The sequence below is a fragment of the Ochotona curzoniae genome, unplaced genomic scaffold (assembly GCF_017591425.1).
Source record: "Ochotona curzoniae isolate NIBS_2020 unplaced genomic scaffold, NIBS_Ocur_1.0 scaffold_4683, whole genome shotgun sequence".
NCBI classification, from domain to species: Eukaryota; Metazoa; Chordata; class Mammalia; order Lagomorpha; family Ochotonidae; genus Ochotona; species Ochotona curzoniae.
Genome location: NW_024467121.1, coordinates 8132396 through 8147417, shown reverse-complemented (window position 1 = coordinate 8147417; position 15022 = coordinate 8132396). Strand labels below are relative to the sequence as shown.

General features: G+C 52.7%; 1 protein-coding gene across 1 annotated transcript; it reads left to right on the top strand.

Annotated features, from left to right (window-relative positions):
* The first annotated feature begins 4699 nt into the window (after positions 1 to 4699).
* Positions 4700 to 11916, top strand: AGT (angiotensinogen). The gene is made up of 4 exons (XM_040968014.1): positions 4700 to 5528; positions 8786 to 9053; positions 10540 to 10684; positions 11405 to 11916. The coding sequence occupies exons 1-4, from the start codon at positions 4700 to 4702 to the stop codon at positions 11594 to 11596; spliced, it is 1434 nt and encodes a 477-aa protein (XP_040823948.1). The 3' UTR covers positions 11597 to 11916.
* The last annotated feature ends 3106 nt before the right edge of the window (positions 11917 to 15022 follow it).

The window sequence follows — 15022 nt, the reverse complement described above, 5'->3', positions numbered from 1 at the left end:
TTTCTATGTTGGACATTGACTTTTCACCCAATAGTCTTTGTTTAATCACAGATAAATGCTGTAGCTAACTTGCCCTGATGGAATGAAAAGGAAAGAGCTCCTGTTGGGAAGAAAATTGCCCTGGCTCTGAGCAGGGTTAAGAGTCTATGGTCTGCTGAACAGCTGCTCCCTCTGGGAATAATTTACTTTCTGAGAAAATGTTCTAGTGATTTTCTGATTTATTCTAATGACCGTAAAAGCCTTCCATAGTGGAGCCACCCAGCTGATAGCCTTGGAAGTGGATTAAGGGCCTTTTGTCAAACAGAAATCCTGCACTACTTCCCATCTAACAATTATTATTTCCTTATTCTCTCACCAGTAACGTGTCATTAGGAGCAATCTGGCTTGCTTAGAGACCTCTCTCTTTGTAAAAAGTTTGCCTTGAACTCTGCTGGTACCATGTACATCTTTACTCCTCGTGCTGCCCTCACCCTCACCCCACAGCACAAGTGGTCACTGGCTCCTGTTGACTGTCCCCCAGGCTTGTGTGGCACCCTGGTAGGGTAACCATAAATGCAAGTCTTCCCTGTGAGAAAATATGAATTACAGTTCTTGGTCTAACTACATTAAATTTTCTGTCTGCAATTTTTATAGTGTAGGTTTAGATCCATACACCATCTGGCTGTGCTTTCTCTCAAATTCTGTAGGGTAGCCAGTAGGGTGTGTTCCTGCAGTATGATCTTTTAGTGTTGTCCAATCTCTACCTTCCACTCCCTGGGTACCACTGCGGAGGACAGCCCGGGCATGACTGAGAGAGAAAAGTGGTTTCATTGTCCCAGGAATGCTTCATGCTCATGTGGCCTAACTGAAGACCAATCCCTTAGAGCAGGATGTCATGATGTCAATCTTAGGTGGGGGCAGGAGGAGGGACCTGTCATGAGGACCCTTGGTTCCCCTAGCAATTATTTTGGAGTTCCTTGGACAAGATAGGACAGTTCCCCTTGTGAAAGGTCTGAGATGGGGGTTCAAATCCTACTGAGGGCATGGGGTGACTCTGTCAAGGACCAAGGGCAGAGGAAGCACAGGGAGCAGAATGTTGCTGTCCACAACGGAGAGGACCCCATGGAACACAGGTGCCTGTTAGCAGATATGTGAGCCGCACAAAAGCACAGTGGCTGATAATGGGTGATCAGCAGCTCAGGCTGTGAAGTCCTGTCTATAGTGCAAGTGTCACTATCCTCTTGGAAGGCCAGTTTTATGTGATCTTGCCATTTCCTATCAGTGAGACAGATATGGTGCCAGTCTGTGAGCACCATTTGATCAGCAGATTGCTTTCTTCAAATAATGAAATGCCTAATAAAAGGCCAAGAGAAACTTAGACATTTGGTCAACCCTAATGCAGCCTGGGGGATGAGTAGAGAGCAGAGGAGTGCATTGAAGAGGAGAATCAAGAATCAAGACCACATGGTTATGATTCTGTCACTCCTTAGTCCCAGTGTCTGATGGAGTCTCTTTCACAGAGCAGGTGCCCCAAATGGCCTCTTAGAGCTGTTCAAGGTCACACATGCCATAAGCACACAGTAGGGTTAGAAGCAGTCTTGGTGGTAGGCATTTGGCACAGTGGTTAAGCTGCCACTAGGGACACTTGCATCCCACATCAGCGTGTGTGGGTTCGAGTCCTGTCTCCACTCTCCATCCCACCTCCCTGCCCGTGCGTATGCTGGGAGGCACTGGATGAAGGCTCAAGTGGTTGGGCTCCTGCCACCCATGTGGAAGAGCCAGACTGAGTTCTTGGCTTTGGCTTGACCCAGTCCTGGCACATGTAGGGAATAAATCAACAGGTGGGAGATCTCTCTCCATCTGTTTCTCTGCCACTCTGCCTTTCAAATAAAATGAAAATCAACAAAGAAATATTTTCCTTTTAGACAGAAGAAGTAGCTGCCAGGTCCCCTAAATGCAACCCTTTGCTCTGCTCTCCCCTCCCCCATTCTGGCCCCCAACCCTCAGAAGCACATCACAGGGAAGGCTCCTGCTCCCATAACAGGGGCCGTGCTCCTGCCAAGTTCAGTCAATGTGTAACTCAGCACTGTCCGAGCTCATTCTGTCCGGTAGAGGAACAGCATCGATCACCAGGACTTCCTGGAAGGGGCCCAGGATGAGTGAGCTCCTGGCCACTTGGCCAGGCTTGGCTGCCTGTGGCTCCCACCCCCATGGGCTGACCAAGTACTGTGACCCCCCTCTGCAGCCTGGGAACCACTCCACACCCGCCCCTCAGTTATAAATAGGCCTTTTGGGTGGCCAGCCAGGAGAAGAGGCTGTGCTTGCTCTGGGGACTAACGTAGCAGGTAAGCAGGGGCCTTCACTGTCAGCCAGGAGGAGACTACATGCCATGGGGGGTGGGGCATGGTGACTGCACTGCCACCAGACCTGGGCTGTCTGGCCGGGTGTCACCAGAGGAACAAAATGATAGGATGGCTCTGTCCTCCCGTTTCCTCTGAGCAGAGCTGAGGTCCTCAGGGACAGAGGGGCTGGGCCCAGGGCCTGAGTCACTGTGGCCAAGAGTTTCCCCAGGTTTCTCCCCATGAAGATGAAGAGTGAAACCACTCTCCGGCATGCAGGAAGAAAGAATATAAGCTCAGTAGGAACACAGTACAATGAAAACTCAGAGAAAAGCACTGTATGGTGCCAACACAAGAGAGCTGGGGAGGCAGCCTTGGGGGTAAGCCAGGCAGGCAGCAGCATCAGGAAAGGCAGGGCTGCAATGGAATTCAGAATAGTACAGGCGAACTGACCATGTCCTCCTTAGCAATGGGCTGCAGAGGTCTCAAGGCTGGTGAAGAAGTGGGACCAAGAGAGCTGAGACTGAACCCACAGAACCCCAGAACCCCAGAACCCCTCTGTCCTCGGGCCTGGCATCCTGCTGACCTAGCCTGGGCTAAGATATATTGACAATGACAACCACCTTGATCTTGAAGTCTGCAGAATTGCTTCCCTTGGGGCCCAGGAGTTATAGAGATGGGAGGGTGTGTGTGTGTGTGTGTGTGTGTGTGTGTGTGTGTGTGTGTGTGTGTGTGCTCTATGCTGTGTTTACCCTGTATATACTGTGCTCCAGCTTTGGGTATCTGCCATGGATTTCCCATCCATTGGACTTCATTCAGTGCCTGGATTTGATAGGAGCTGTGATTAAAGCTCACAAGAAGACCTGCATGAAGGGGGCTGAATCTTGAATCCCATTTTGCCATGCTGTGTGGCTTTCTGTGAGAGCCATCCACACCGTCAGATGCACAGGAAGGAGCCTGAGGTGGTGGTCAAGGTCAGGAGTCCAGGTTCCTTTGGTGACTGGATCAACAGAGCAGAAGCGAAGACATCATACTTTTTAGCCTAATGTGAGCTGAGGACAGTGCAGCCACACACAGGGGCATGCGGGAAGCCAACTGCCAAGGTAAGACTATAGCTGGCAAGGCACAGGTGAGGCAGGGAACTTGTCCAGGTGTGATGGCATAGCACAGCCCTGCCAGCAGCACCAAGGGAGCAGGTGGTGAATCCGACACAGGATGGGGAGGCTGAGGGGTGGCAGGGCAGGATAGCATACTCCTTCTTGTAAGAAATAGGAAAGGTGAATTAGAGGCCATGAGAATTAAATGAACCAGTAGAAATCCCTTTGATCCAGTAAAGTAAGGCAGAATGCATTAGCAGAGCCAGCACCAGCCCTCCTAGTCCAGGATCTCAGGTTAGCTCCCATGTGCTAGGAGGAGAGGGATTTGATCAGAGAAGGGCTCCTTGAGCTCCTCTGGCCCACCTGGGGCAGGAGTTGAAGACCTAGGTTGTCTATCAGCCAACCGCAGCCAACCGAGTAGCTAAGAAAAACCCTGTCCTGGGCCCCAACCCAGAGGAACGAGGCAGACTGCTGGTGAATGGGGCTGGGCAGGCATGGTTCTGGAGCTCCATGCAGAAAACACAATGCAGAAACAGTTGAGAACTTGTTTCAGGGTTGTGACAGGTGGGGGGATACCAGAGGTTCAGCTGAGCCCATGGTGTTTAGTTCTGTTTCATATTAGGATCATAGGGAAACGAAACCCCCACTGCCAGGCTATAGCACAAAACAACTCTTTAGCAGCTGGGGAAGTTAGGAGGCTCTGATCGGCACACGCTGGGTTCTTCAGGGCAGAACACATAGCAGTAAGAGTGTGTGTGTGCTTTAGTTGAGCTACTGGGGATTCTTCAACAACACACAGCTATTTTCTCACTGTTATGGAGGCTGCAAGCCCAACAGCAAGGCTTTGAGCTGAGGGCTCTCTCCTTGACTAGCAGACAGCCGTCTTATTGTGTGCTCATGTGGTCCTCCCTCTGTGTGCATCTGATCACTGGTCAGACTGGCTTAGGACATACTTTATGGCCTCATTTGACCTTCCTCGCCTCTATAAAAGCCCTATCTCCAAATGCAGTCACTTTGAAATGATTGGGGCGACTAGGTAGTGTGCAACTTTGGCCGAAATAGGTGCATTCTGCATCTGGGGCAAGTATGTGCAGCTTTGCTCCCACCTTTTCTCTTCTGTAATTGCAGACTTGAGTGAGTTTCTCTCAAGCTGGTTGACTGCAGGAAGTAATGGGGACAACCAGAAGTGTGGCTCAAGGGAACCTGATGATGGTCTAATCATCACCTTTCCTCCCTCACAAAATGCTATTTCAGGATACGCAAAAGTCAGCAATCTGATTGGAGATGGCTCCTGCCAGCGTGAGCCTGGGACTCACCATCATCTGCCTCTTGACCTGGGCTGGCCCAGCCGCTTCTGACCGGGTGTACATACACCCCTTCCACCTCCTCTTCTATAGCAAGAGCAGCTGTGACCAGCTGGAGAAAGCCGATGTGCAGACACCCAAGGAGCCGACCTTCACTCCCGTCCCCATTCAGGCCAAGACAGCCCCTGTGGACGAGGTAGCCCTGCATGACCAACTGGTGCTGGCTGCCAAGAAGCTAAGGGCTGAAGACAGGCTGAGTGCCGCAAACGTTGGCATGTTGGTCAATGTCCTAGGCTTGCGCATGTACAGGACACTGAGTGAAACATGGGAGAATCCACGTGGGGCCATCCTCTCCCCCGTGGCTCTCTTTGGCACCCTGGCCTCTTTTTACTTGGGAGCCTCAGACCCCACGGCCACCCAGCTGCAGGCGTTCCTGGGTGTTCCTGGGGAGGGCCTGGGCTGCACCTCCCGGCTGGATGGGCACAAGGTCCTGTCTGCCCTGCAGGCCATCCAGAGCCTGCTGGTGGCACAGGGCAGGATAGGAAGCCAGGCCCCTCTGCTGCTATCCACGGTAGTGGGCCTGTTCACAGCCCCTCATCTGCGCCTGAGGCAGCCATTCATACAGAGCATGGCTCCCTTTGCTCCTGTCATCCTCCCACGCTCTCTGGACTTGTCTACGGACCCAGATCTTGCTACTGAGAAGATCAACAGGTTCATGCAGGCTGTAACAGGCTGGGAAATGAATAGACCCCTGACCGGAGTTGGCACAGACAGCACCTTGCTGTTCAATACCTACGTCCACTTCCAGGGTAAGGAGAATTGCTGTGGGCCAGTGCCAAGGGGTGGCAATGCTCTGTCTCCATGGTGTTAATGCCCCATGCATAGCTGAGCTTAGCAGGCCAGGCCTTGGAGACAGGCTGTGGCAGTGTGCAGAAGGATCACACCCTGGGAGGGAAATGGCTGCCCCAGCCGGTCCTTGGATGAGCAGTCTCCCACTCACCTGTTGCCCTACTAAGTGCAACCACTAAACAACCAGAGAAAGGCTCTCCAGAGAATAAGTGCGTTTGTTTGGGACCAGCAGAGCTGTGGTAAACCAGGGGTGTATTCAAAGAGACCAAGGCCAATGGAAGTTTGGGATGATAGAAATGAGGAAGAGTCCTTAAGAGAATCTGAACCAATAAACCCTGGCCACCAGAATTAACAGCAAGCATGACACCAGTCCGAGGTTGAACAGACAGTTGCTGAGCAGAGAGCCTTGTCCAAGTGTCTTCTGTACAAGGTCATGGTGACTTCTGGGCCAGGCTGGGGTTCTGACAGTCCTTTATGCCAGTCACCAGCAAGCACTGTGTGTGAGAATCTACTTGATGATGTGTGTGTCAAGGATGACACAAGTGACTCCAACTTGGCCCTGACTGTCTGCACACTCTGAGCTTTCCTCTCTCTGCTGAGCTGGTGAAAGTGGTATTAGCACCTGTGCCTCCTTTAGACAATTGGCACTGGCAAGAGAGAGAGAAACAGTGCCCCTTGCTTTAGATGGCATAGCTATCCAGGGAGGTCCAATCTCCTCATCTCCTGGCCCCATAGGCCAGCTCTAGTCTCTGAAGGGACAGGATTGTGTCTCTTGAGAAAGGCAAAACTGATGCAAAAATGGTCAAGTTGCTTGCTGAAATCACTTCCGGGTTGAGAAAGGGCTATATATGCTAACAAGATGGCGTATTCCTTTGACAATGCCCTTGGAGGATTTATCATATACTTGTTATATGACTCAGCCCAAAGTCTCAGAGGCAGCATGAAGGAGGTGCAGGCCCTGATCCTGTGCTGCTGGTTAAAGGCCAGGCAGGGAGGGAGACCCATGGGCAGGGAAGAGCAAAGAGCCAGGAACCCTTGGGGGCTGGCGGTGGTGGGGTTGTTCCTGGGGTGTTGAGGGAAGGCCTGGAGCTGGCAGTGGGGTCCAGGCTTGTGAAGAGAAAGAGTGAAGGGTGCCAACTGCAGGTTAAGGCAGGAGGACACAGGCCAGTGAAGGCAGGGCTGGAGAGGCAGGAAGGTCAGGCTGTGAACGTGGAAGCCCTTGGGGATATGGGCAGGACAAGGGAGAGCTCTGCTTGTAGGTAACCCGGGTGGTCAGCAGCAAGTGGACTGGAGGCAGAAAAGGTTACCTGCAGGCTGACACTCGTGTCAGGCCTGGACATGGAAGCAAGCACTTATGAATGCAGGGCTCTCTGAATAGGACATGGGAGGGTAGTGTACATCTGGCAGATGAGGCTGTGTCAGGAGGATGTATGACTCTGCAGAGTACATGGAGCTCAAAAGGCAGCTGAGATGTGCAATCCAGACACAGGGGGAGGTTGTAGGGCATGTGGCAGCTTCTTACGGCACACATGCACTTAAATCACAAAGGGGAGGGGGCCTCAGGCCTGCCTTTGGTGCAGGGGGAGTTGGCAGCCTGGGAGACTGAGGTCAGCCATGGAGGCAGAAGCCAGCCCAGGTAGGGGTCTCCCACTCTGTGCAGTGGGTTCAGCCCTCTGTCCCTAAGGGTTAGCACTGGAAGGAGGGGACAATGAGAAAGGAATACCCCAAAAGGTGAAGGCAAGAGCCCACTGGCAGCTTAAATTTGGAAAAAGCCCACCCACGTGATTATGACCACAGGGGAAGACAGGGTCCAGCTTCCAGACCTTTCCTGGACCCAGCTTCCCTCAGAGGAAGACCCTCCCACACACCCCCACTATGCAGCCCACAGCAGTCTGTCCATCTGATTGGGAGGCTGTCCCTTCCCAAAGCAGCAGTGCTCTCATCAAGTGACCTCAGGAACACTGCAACATGTCCAAGCAGCAAAGACCTGCAGGATTCGCAGCTGGAGAGTGCCAAGGTGCCCTGTGCCCAGCACTCGCTGTCCCCCGGGGTCTGGTGACGCTAGCCCTGGGAGGTTCTGTGACATAGCTGACGTAACCTGGAGAGATTTCACCACCCCGCGGAGGGTAGTGAGCCAGGCATGGCAGGCACGTGGAGGGGAGAGGGCAGCCACTCTTGTGTCAGATCCCAGAGTCGTTTTGGAAGTAGCATTCCTTTCCTGGTTTAACTTGTTAGAGGGGACAAATAATGTAGCCCTTTTCTCCCTCAGAATGCCAGCCAGATGGGCCAGCTTAGGACTCACATGAGCAGTGACCTTCCAGAGCTTGTTTGTGCCTGCTCTGGCCACCTGCCAGCATGCTGCTGGGGCCAGGGGCACACCACTCTGTTCTCACAGGACCCAGACCCAGGGGCCTGCTCTCCCTCGGCTGCATGTTCAGTTGCTCACCCTCTTCTCTCCCAAAACATCCACAGAAATGTCACAACGTGCCAGAGGACTGAGGGGGCATGGGGATGCACAGCTGTGGCTGAGTGGAGATACCTTAAGGAACAGTGCTACAGACAGGGCTAAGTGGCCCCTCCCATGTGGTCTGCCCAGGAGAGCCCAGCTCTCCATTCTGGCTGCCCTTTGTCCTGCCTCCTGAGCTCAAGGTCTCATCCACAGCCATGCAGATGGGAGTGGGAGGGGGGGGGGAGAGAGAGAGAGAGAGATCCAGTTGCAGTCCTTTCAAGGCCCAGTACACAGCTCCACAGGTCACAGTGAGGTTGTGTGTCTGTGTCTCGTTGAGGGAGAAGTGGAGTCTTTATTCCCAGAGCCTGTGCCTTTAGCCCTGTGTCCTGGCAACATGAGAAGGCAGGGTGCGGACTGAGGATGGCAGCAGCCTGAGGCACTGTCATCCCATGAGGGCACTTGTTTGTATCTCGGCTGCTCCGCTTCCAATCCAGCTTCTTGCTAATGTACCTAGGAAAACAGTAGAGGATGTCCCAAATGCTTAGATTCTTGCAATCCTATGGGAGACTCAGATGTCATTTTTGGCTCCTTTAGCATCCGCGGGTTGCGTTGTGGCTGTGAGTCCTATACCTGGGTTTTGCAGGAGGAAGACTGAGCTGTTGTTGGAGCGAGACTGAGATTAGCGGCAGGCAGTGTGGCCAGGGGTGGGATGGGTTGTGACTGTGACAGGAGATGATCCTCCTTTCTCACGTCCTGTCTGGGTTTCAGGGAAGATGAAAGGCTTCTCCCTGATGCCTGGGATCCAGGAGTTCCAGGTGGACAACAGCACCTCAGTGCCAGTGCCCATGATGTCGGGCACTGGCAGCTTCCCACACTGGAGTGACGCCGGGAACAACTTCTCCATGACCCGTGTGCCCTTGGGCGGGAGCACCTGCCTGCTGCTGATCCAGCCCCACTGCACCTCTGATCTGGACAGGGTTGAGGCCCTGGTCTTCCAGCATGACTTCCTGAGCCGGATGAAGAACCTGTCTCCCCGGTAGGAGCTTCCCCAGGGATCCCCAGGAAATCAGGGCAAGGACAGGCATAGGTGCTGGTGCTGCTGAGCTGTGGGAGCTGGGAAGGGTTGAGCTGCTCAGTGCCAGGAAGGTAGAGGGAGATAGTGGCTTTTTCTGCCCTTCTATTTACCCCTGATTCTGCAGAGACTAAAACATTTCAATGAGAGGTATCTTTAAACATCCCCCTTTCCCCCTATACATCCAAAGCCACGGGACCCAAGGGCTTCTTGGGACAGACACCAGGAGGGTAGGCACAATTTTGCAGCCTGAGGGTGAGGTTTTCCTGGGGAACCTCTATGTTCGAAGGGCAGCAGTCCCTGGGGGTTGAGGCATCCTTAGTTCTTAGCTGCTGGACTGGAAATGAAACGTGACTTTCAGTTGCATGTTAGACTGACCTTCATAGCAGGTCTGGATCTGCTGTGAGGCAGACACCTGCTCCTGAGACAGGCACTAAAGAATGCAGACAGCTTCCTGAGGTCAGCTCCAACTTTTTAGAGCATGGTTACTTTCATTGAGGTAATATACAATGCAGTCCTAAACACTTCTCAGGGTACAGTTCAGTGGTATTCTGTCCATTATTCTGTGCACCCATTGCCACCAGGCATGTGCAGAACTTTCTCCCAAACTGAACCTCTGATCCATTCAACAGCAGCCACACGACCTCACTGTGACCTGTGGAGCTGCGCACTGGGTCTTGGAAGGACTGCAACTGAATCTTCCTCCAGCCCCTGGCAGTCAGTGTAACGTCTTCAGGGCGCCTGCATGCTATGACCTCTGTTGAGGCAGCTCTCCTTGGCTCAGTGATATCCCATGGTGTTATACACAGACCATGTGGTGTTATTCCATTCATCTGTGGATGGACACTCAGGTCACTTCCATCCCTAGGCTACGATGAACAATGCAGCTGTACATGTGTGGGTAGCATCACCCTTCTCAGGACGTTCGGTGTTGCTGGAAACATCTCTGGGTTCCTGGGAAGGCTAAGGAAGGAAGTGGCTCCATGTGGAGGTCAATGGAGGGTGCATGACATGTGCCCAGTGTAGGCGTGGACATGTATGTTCCCTCCTCATTCCCTTCCAGGGGCTGCTCCATACAGAGAATGCCAGCGACGGGTAGCTAGTGAGCCACAATGCATTGATTGAGAGAAACTTTAAAAACAAAAAAACTTATCCAAGTAAGACACTTGCTCTGTTTCAATGCAACCAACTTAAAAGTAGAACAGAAGTGAGAACCACAAATCATCATCCATCACCAGATCATCACCAGGCTTATCCACCTTGGAGTGTTCATGAAGGTTTCTTATGGTCTTTGTTGCTGATGTTTTTCTTAATGGCAGGTGAGGGGCAAACATCTCCTTCTTTAAGAACAGGAGTCAGGAGCAGACACACTTACCCGGCTTCCCTTGTGGTCCAGAGCCTCATGGGGGAGCCAGCCTGATACCTTGCTAACCACGTGTCACCTCTCCAGGGCCATCCACCTGACCATGCCCCAGCTGCTGCTACGAGGATCCTACAGCCTGCAGGACCTGCTCGCCCAGGCCAAGCTGCCCACCCTCCTGGGTGCTGAAGCCAACCTGAACAAGATCAGTGATGCCAATGTCAGAGTGGGGAAGGTTTGTGTCTGTCACGGTTCTGAGTATTCACGGGGTGGAAGGCACACATGGCAGGATGCAGAGGAAGTTGTGGGTGGGGTTCCAGCAGGGCAGAAGGGACACAGGGGCAGGGCCCAATGAGGATGGGCTGAGGGTGTGAGAAAAGATGGAGAACTACAGACTCCAACCTATTCTGCTCTGCCTCCTGCTATGGGCACGTTCTATGGCCTCATTCAGCCTGGCCTAGCCTTGCCATATCCCCAGCTGCTACTGCAGGTGCAGGGCTGGGAGTGAGAGTCCCCAGGCCTTGTGCCCTGTGTGGAATGGCTCCTCTTTCAGGAATGTAGTCAGCCCAGGACACACTGTTCCCAAGCTCCGGGGATGAAGGTAGATGCTGTGGGCACCATGTGGAATGCTGTGGAGAGGAGAAGGACAATGCAGGAGGCCTGAGCCCTTGGTGCTAACTTAGCTGGGCTCTGAGCAGCTGCAGGGGAGGGAGCCAGGGCCTCTGCCTAGGACAACAAGGTGAGGGGTAGGGATGGCAGAATGCATGGCCATATCACAGAGGAGAGCTCATGCCAGTCGGGCCATGTGGGTGATCAGGGTTGCTTACACCAGCAGACCCTTGTCTACACGAGGCGGGGTTGGGGGATGCAAGTGCGTGCATCTCCCTGGCAGGCTGTGTAGTGTCTCATGGCAGGGCAGCATGGCACAAAGGTCCCACCATCTGCTGCTTTGCAGGTGCTGAACAGCATTCTTTTCGAACTTCAAGCAGACATGGGCGAGCAGCCCACAGAGTCCATGCAGCAACCCCGTGAGCCTGAGGTCCTGGAGGTGACCCTGAACAGCCCGTTCCTGTTTGCGGTTTACGAGCGTGATGCCAGCACCCTGCACTTCCTGGGTCGTGTGGTCAATCCTCTGCTTGAAGCCTGAGACTGGGCCCCCGGCAGGTTAGGCCCTGCAAGGCAGCTATCCTTGATCTTTGAGATGAAGGCCAGCAGGCCAACCTGGGCCAAGTCAGCACTTCATCACCACTGTTCTAACAAATCAGCCAGGACTCTCCTTGGTGAAGGGTGCTGTGTGTAAGGGCCTTTGACAAACGCATTAGAACAGAGGCATCTGAATTCCTGTCACAATGTAACACCATGAGTGATCATCCCTTGTGTTATTAATAAATGACTGGCAACAACCACCCTTCCACCCCTATTTCTAGGAGTTCAACTGATAAGATAGTGCAAATAAAAGCTTTTTTTTCTGGCACCTGGAAGCGACTTCCTTGAAATGCCCTGGCCAGAGGCTAGCAGTCTGTTGCTGTTCTGGGTGATGTTTCTCCGGGCTCCTCTGTTTGTAAACAGTGGCAACCAAAGGCAGGATGAGCAGGGATTGCCCAGAGGAGGTTCTGCCTCTTACCAGCAGAAGCTGGGCACGTGAACACTGCTTTCTTTCCAGGGACCTATGGTCAGGTGCAGTTGTATGGGAGATGGAGAAATAAATGCTCACCGTGTTTTCAAGTTTCTTTCCAGCTTTTGAGGGCTGTTGCCTGTATTCCTTCGGTGGGACTAGACCCACAGCTGTACCATTTGGGCCAGGCTAAGGAGCAGGTGGGCAGCCAGCAGGCCTATGCTGTTGGCTGGGAACAGTAGTGATGTGTGTGTGTGTGTGAAGCACTTTGTCCCTTTTTCCTTTCACAGACTTTGGAAGAAGTCAGTTTCTGATAAGAGCTGGGGAGAAAGCTGCCACCACTAGGGACATGAACCGGCACCCATCTGGGGTTCCAGTGCTTGTAGGGGGAGGATAATCAATTGAGCCATTGTGCCAGGTCTTCAAGGGTCTTCTGTAGGCAGGAGCAGATGGTGAAGACAAAAAGGGGAAAGCAGATGTGACCACAGGAACAGGGAGAGGTCAGGGATTTGGGACCAGAGGTCAAGGAAAGCAAACAGCCCTGGAGGTTGGCAAGGCAAGATAGGGAACCATAGTCCCACTCACTGCCTGCCAAGTGCATTGTGTTCTCCTGGTCACAGGGCTGTCAGAGACAACATTTGGGCCATTGCAGAGTCAGGCACCTGTGAGAAACCCACACAGCAGCCCTGACTCTCACACCCAGACATGATTGATCAAAGCTGGTGGTTGGAGACTTTCCAAACTGCTCCTGACCACCTTGGAAAGCACCACGAATTAGAGGCTGGTGTTGTGGTGCCCTGGGCTGCCATACTGGAGTGGCCGATTTAGAGTCCTGGATCCTCTGCTTCCAGTCCAACTTCTTGTGGAAGCACCTGGGAACCAGCAGATGATGAACAAAGTACTTGGGAGACCCACATGGGAGTCCCAGATGGAGTTCCTGGCATCGGCTTCATGGCTTGGCCCAAAAAGAACCTGTTTGCTCTATGTTCAACAGGTTGGTACAGGGTAGAGGCTGGTGCCTATATTATCTCTGAAACAGCTACTGGATACCGGCTATATTGATAGAACTGCAAGCCCAAGAGTCAGAGATGCTTTAGTCTCACCACTATCCAAAACACAACAGCAGCAATGTGCAGAATGCCCCGCTCCAAGCACAGGCCTTGGCAAAGGACTTTGGCTAGTCTGTATCACCTCTTGACCACCCCACGCCCCCAACTTGAGCACTCAGAGCCAAAACTGGGGCATTGCTTAGGTACTTCCTAAATCACCTGTGAATGGGAAATGGTTTCAGCCTAGTGCATTGGCTCCTGGATTCGGAGCTACTTTTCCAACCCACAGCACATACCTCCCCTCATTGAATGAGGGTTTGGGAGGTCCTGCACCATGCCAGGGTCCTGCCCTCCTGTGGTTCCTGGGCTCCCTGTGCGGTCCTGAGATGGATACCACAGTGGTGACCCGGGATGGCAGCAGCGTGAGATGGAGGAGCAGGCTGGAGGAGCAGACTGCTGGGGCTTCTAACTTGATTTAAAAGGCAGCCGGCAGCAAGCCAGCCAATTTCTCCTACATAGATCTGCTTCTGCTTCTGGAAGCTTCCAGGAGTACAGCACTGCCAACTGACTATTCTTGGGTCATACGTTCTGCACAGTGGCACAGATGGGAAGCTGGATTCAGGCTGTCCCTAGCAGATGATTAATGGACATCTCACAGGTTACTTAGCACCGAGATATCACTTCTAGGGGCTCCTCTTGAAGAGTTTCTCACCAAATTCTAAGTCCTCTTAGTGCTGCACAGTGCCTGCCCACTAGACAGTGCAATAATTCAATTGCCATCACTTTCCATGTGAGATTTTGGGGAATCTGGAGGGACCACCAGTCAAGGGAAGGCCTTCACCGGGTTCCAAATCTCTTTACGGGTATGTAAGATCGAAAGATACTCGTCATTCCTGTGGCATGAACACTTAACCTGAGGCGGCCCTCAGCTAAGACCTTCATAGAACAAGTTGGTAAGTGGAGCAGGTACTTGGCCTAGGGGTTAAGAAACAGGTGAGTAAGGCCCTACCCCATTTAGGAGCGTCTGACTTCAATACCTGATATGGCAGCAGCTCCTGATTCTCACACACCCTGGGAGGCAGTGGTGATGGCTCATGTCACAGGATTTCTGCCACCCAAGTAGGAGACCTCGATGGAGCTCCCGGCTCCTGGGGCTCCTGGAGCTCTGATCATGGACCCAGCAGGAAGGTCTAGCTGTGTCCAAGGCATGGTCATGTTGGCATCCATCACAGCACCCCCCAGAGCTGATACTGCACTTGCAGTAACTTCAGAACTCCGGATCAGAGTCTTTCACAGTATATTAAAAAGGGCAGAGCCAGGGGAAGCCAGCACCAACCCTCTGCATTACAGACTGGTAGAGTGGCCACCCTTTCCAGCCATCACCGGGTCAGTAATCCATGGGGTAGTGTTGTCCTGTCCCTGTGTGCAGCTCTCATGTAGGCAACTCCACGGAGTTCAACAGAACCTTGGGATTCCTTTTAAAAGTCTTGGAGAGTATGTTGGAGCATTTCTGAAGTAGCTCCAAACCCATTTTTTTTCCCTCCTGGGGACATAGCTGGAATGCTCCCATGACTGACCTCTGTGCCCTGGCTGTGCCCCTCACCCTCTTGTTAATTTCTGGCTGGCTGCAGTGAATGAGTGGATTAAATGGTGCTCTCCAAAAATATAAGCCCACATCCCAATACCTGGAACCTGTAACTTCAATTGTGGAGAAGAGTCTTTGCAGATATAAACTAGAAGTCTGGAGATGAGATTCCCATGAGATTCCCATGGCTCAGCTGGGTGGATACAACATTCCATAAGGGAGGGACACAATGAGAAAAGACACAGAGAAGGCCGTGCAAAGATGGAGCTCTATTGCCCTAAGCCAAGGACTACCTGGAGCTGTGGGAAACTTGGAGGCACCTGC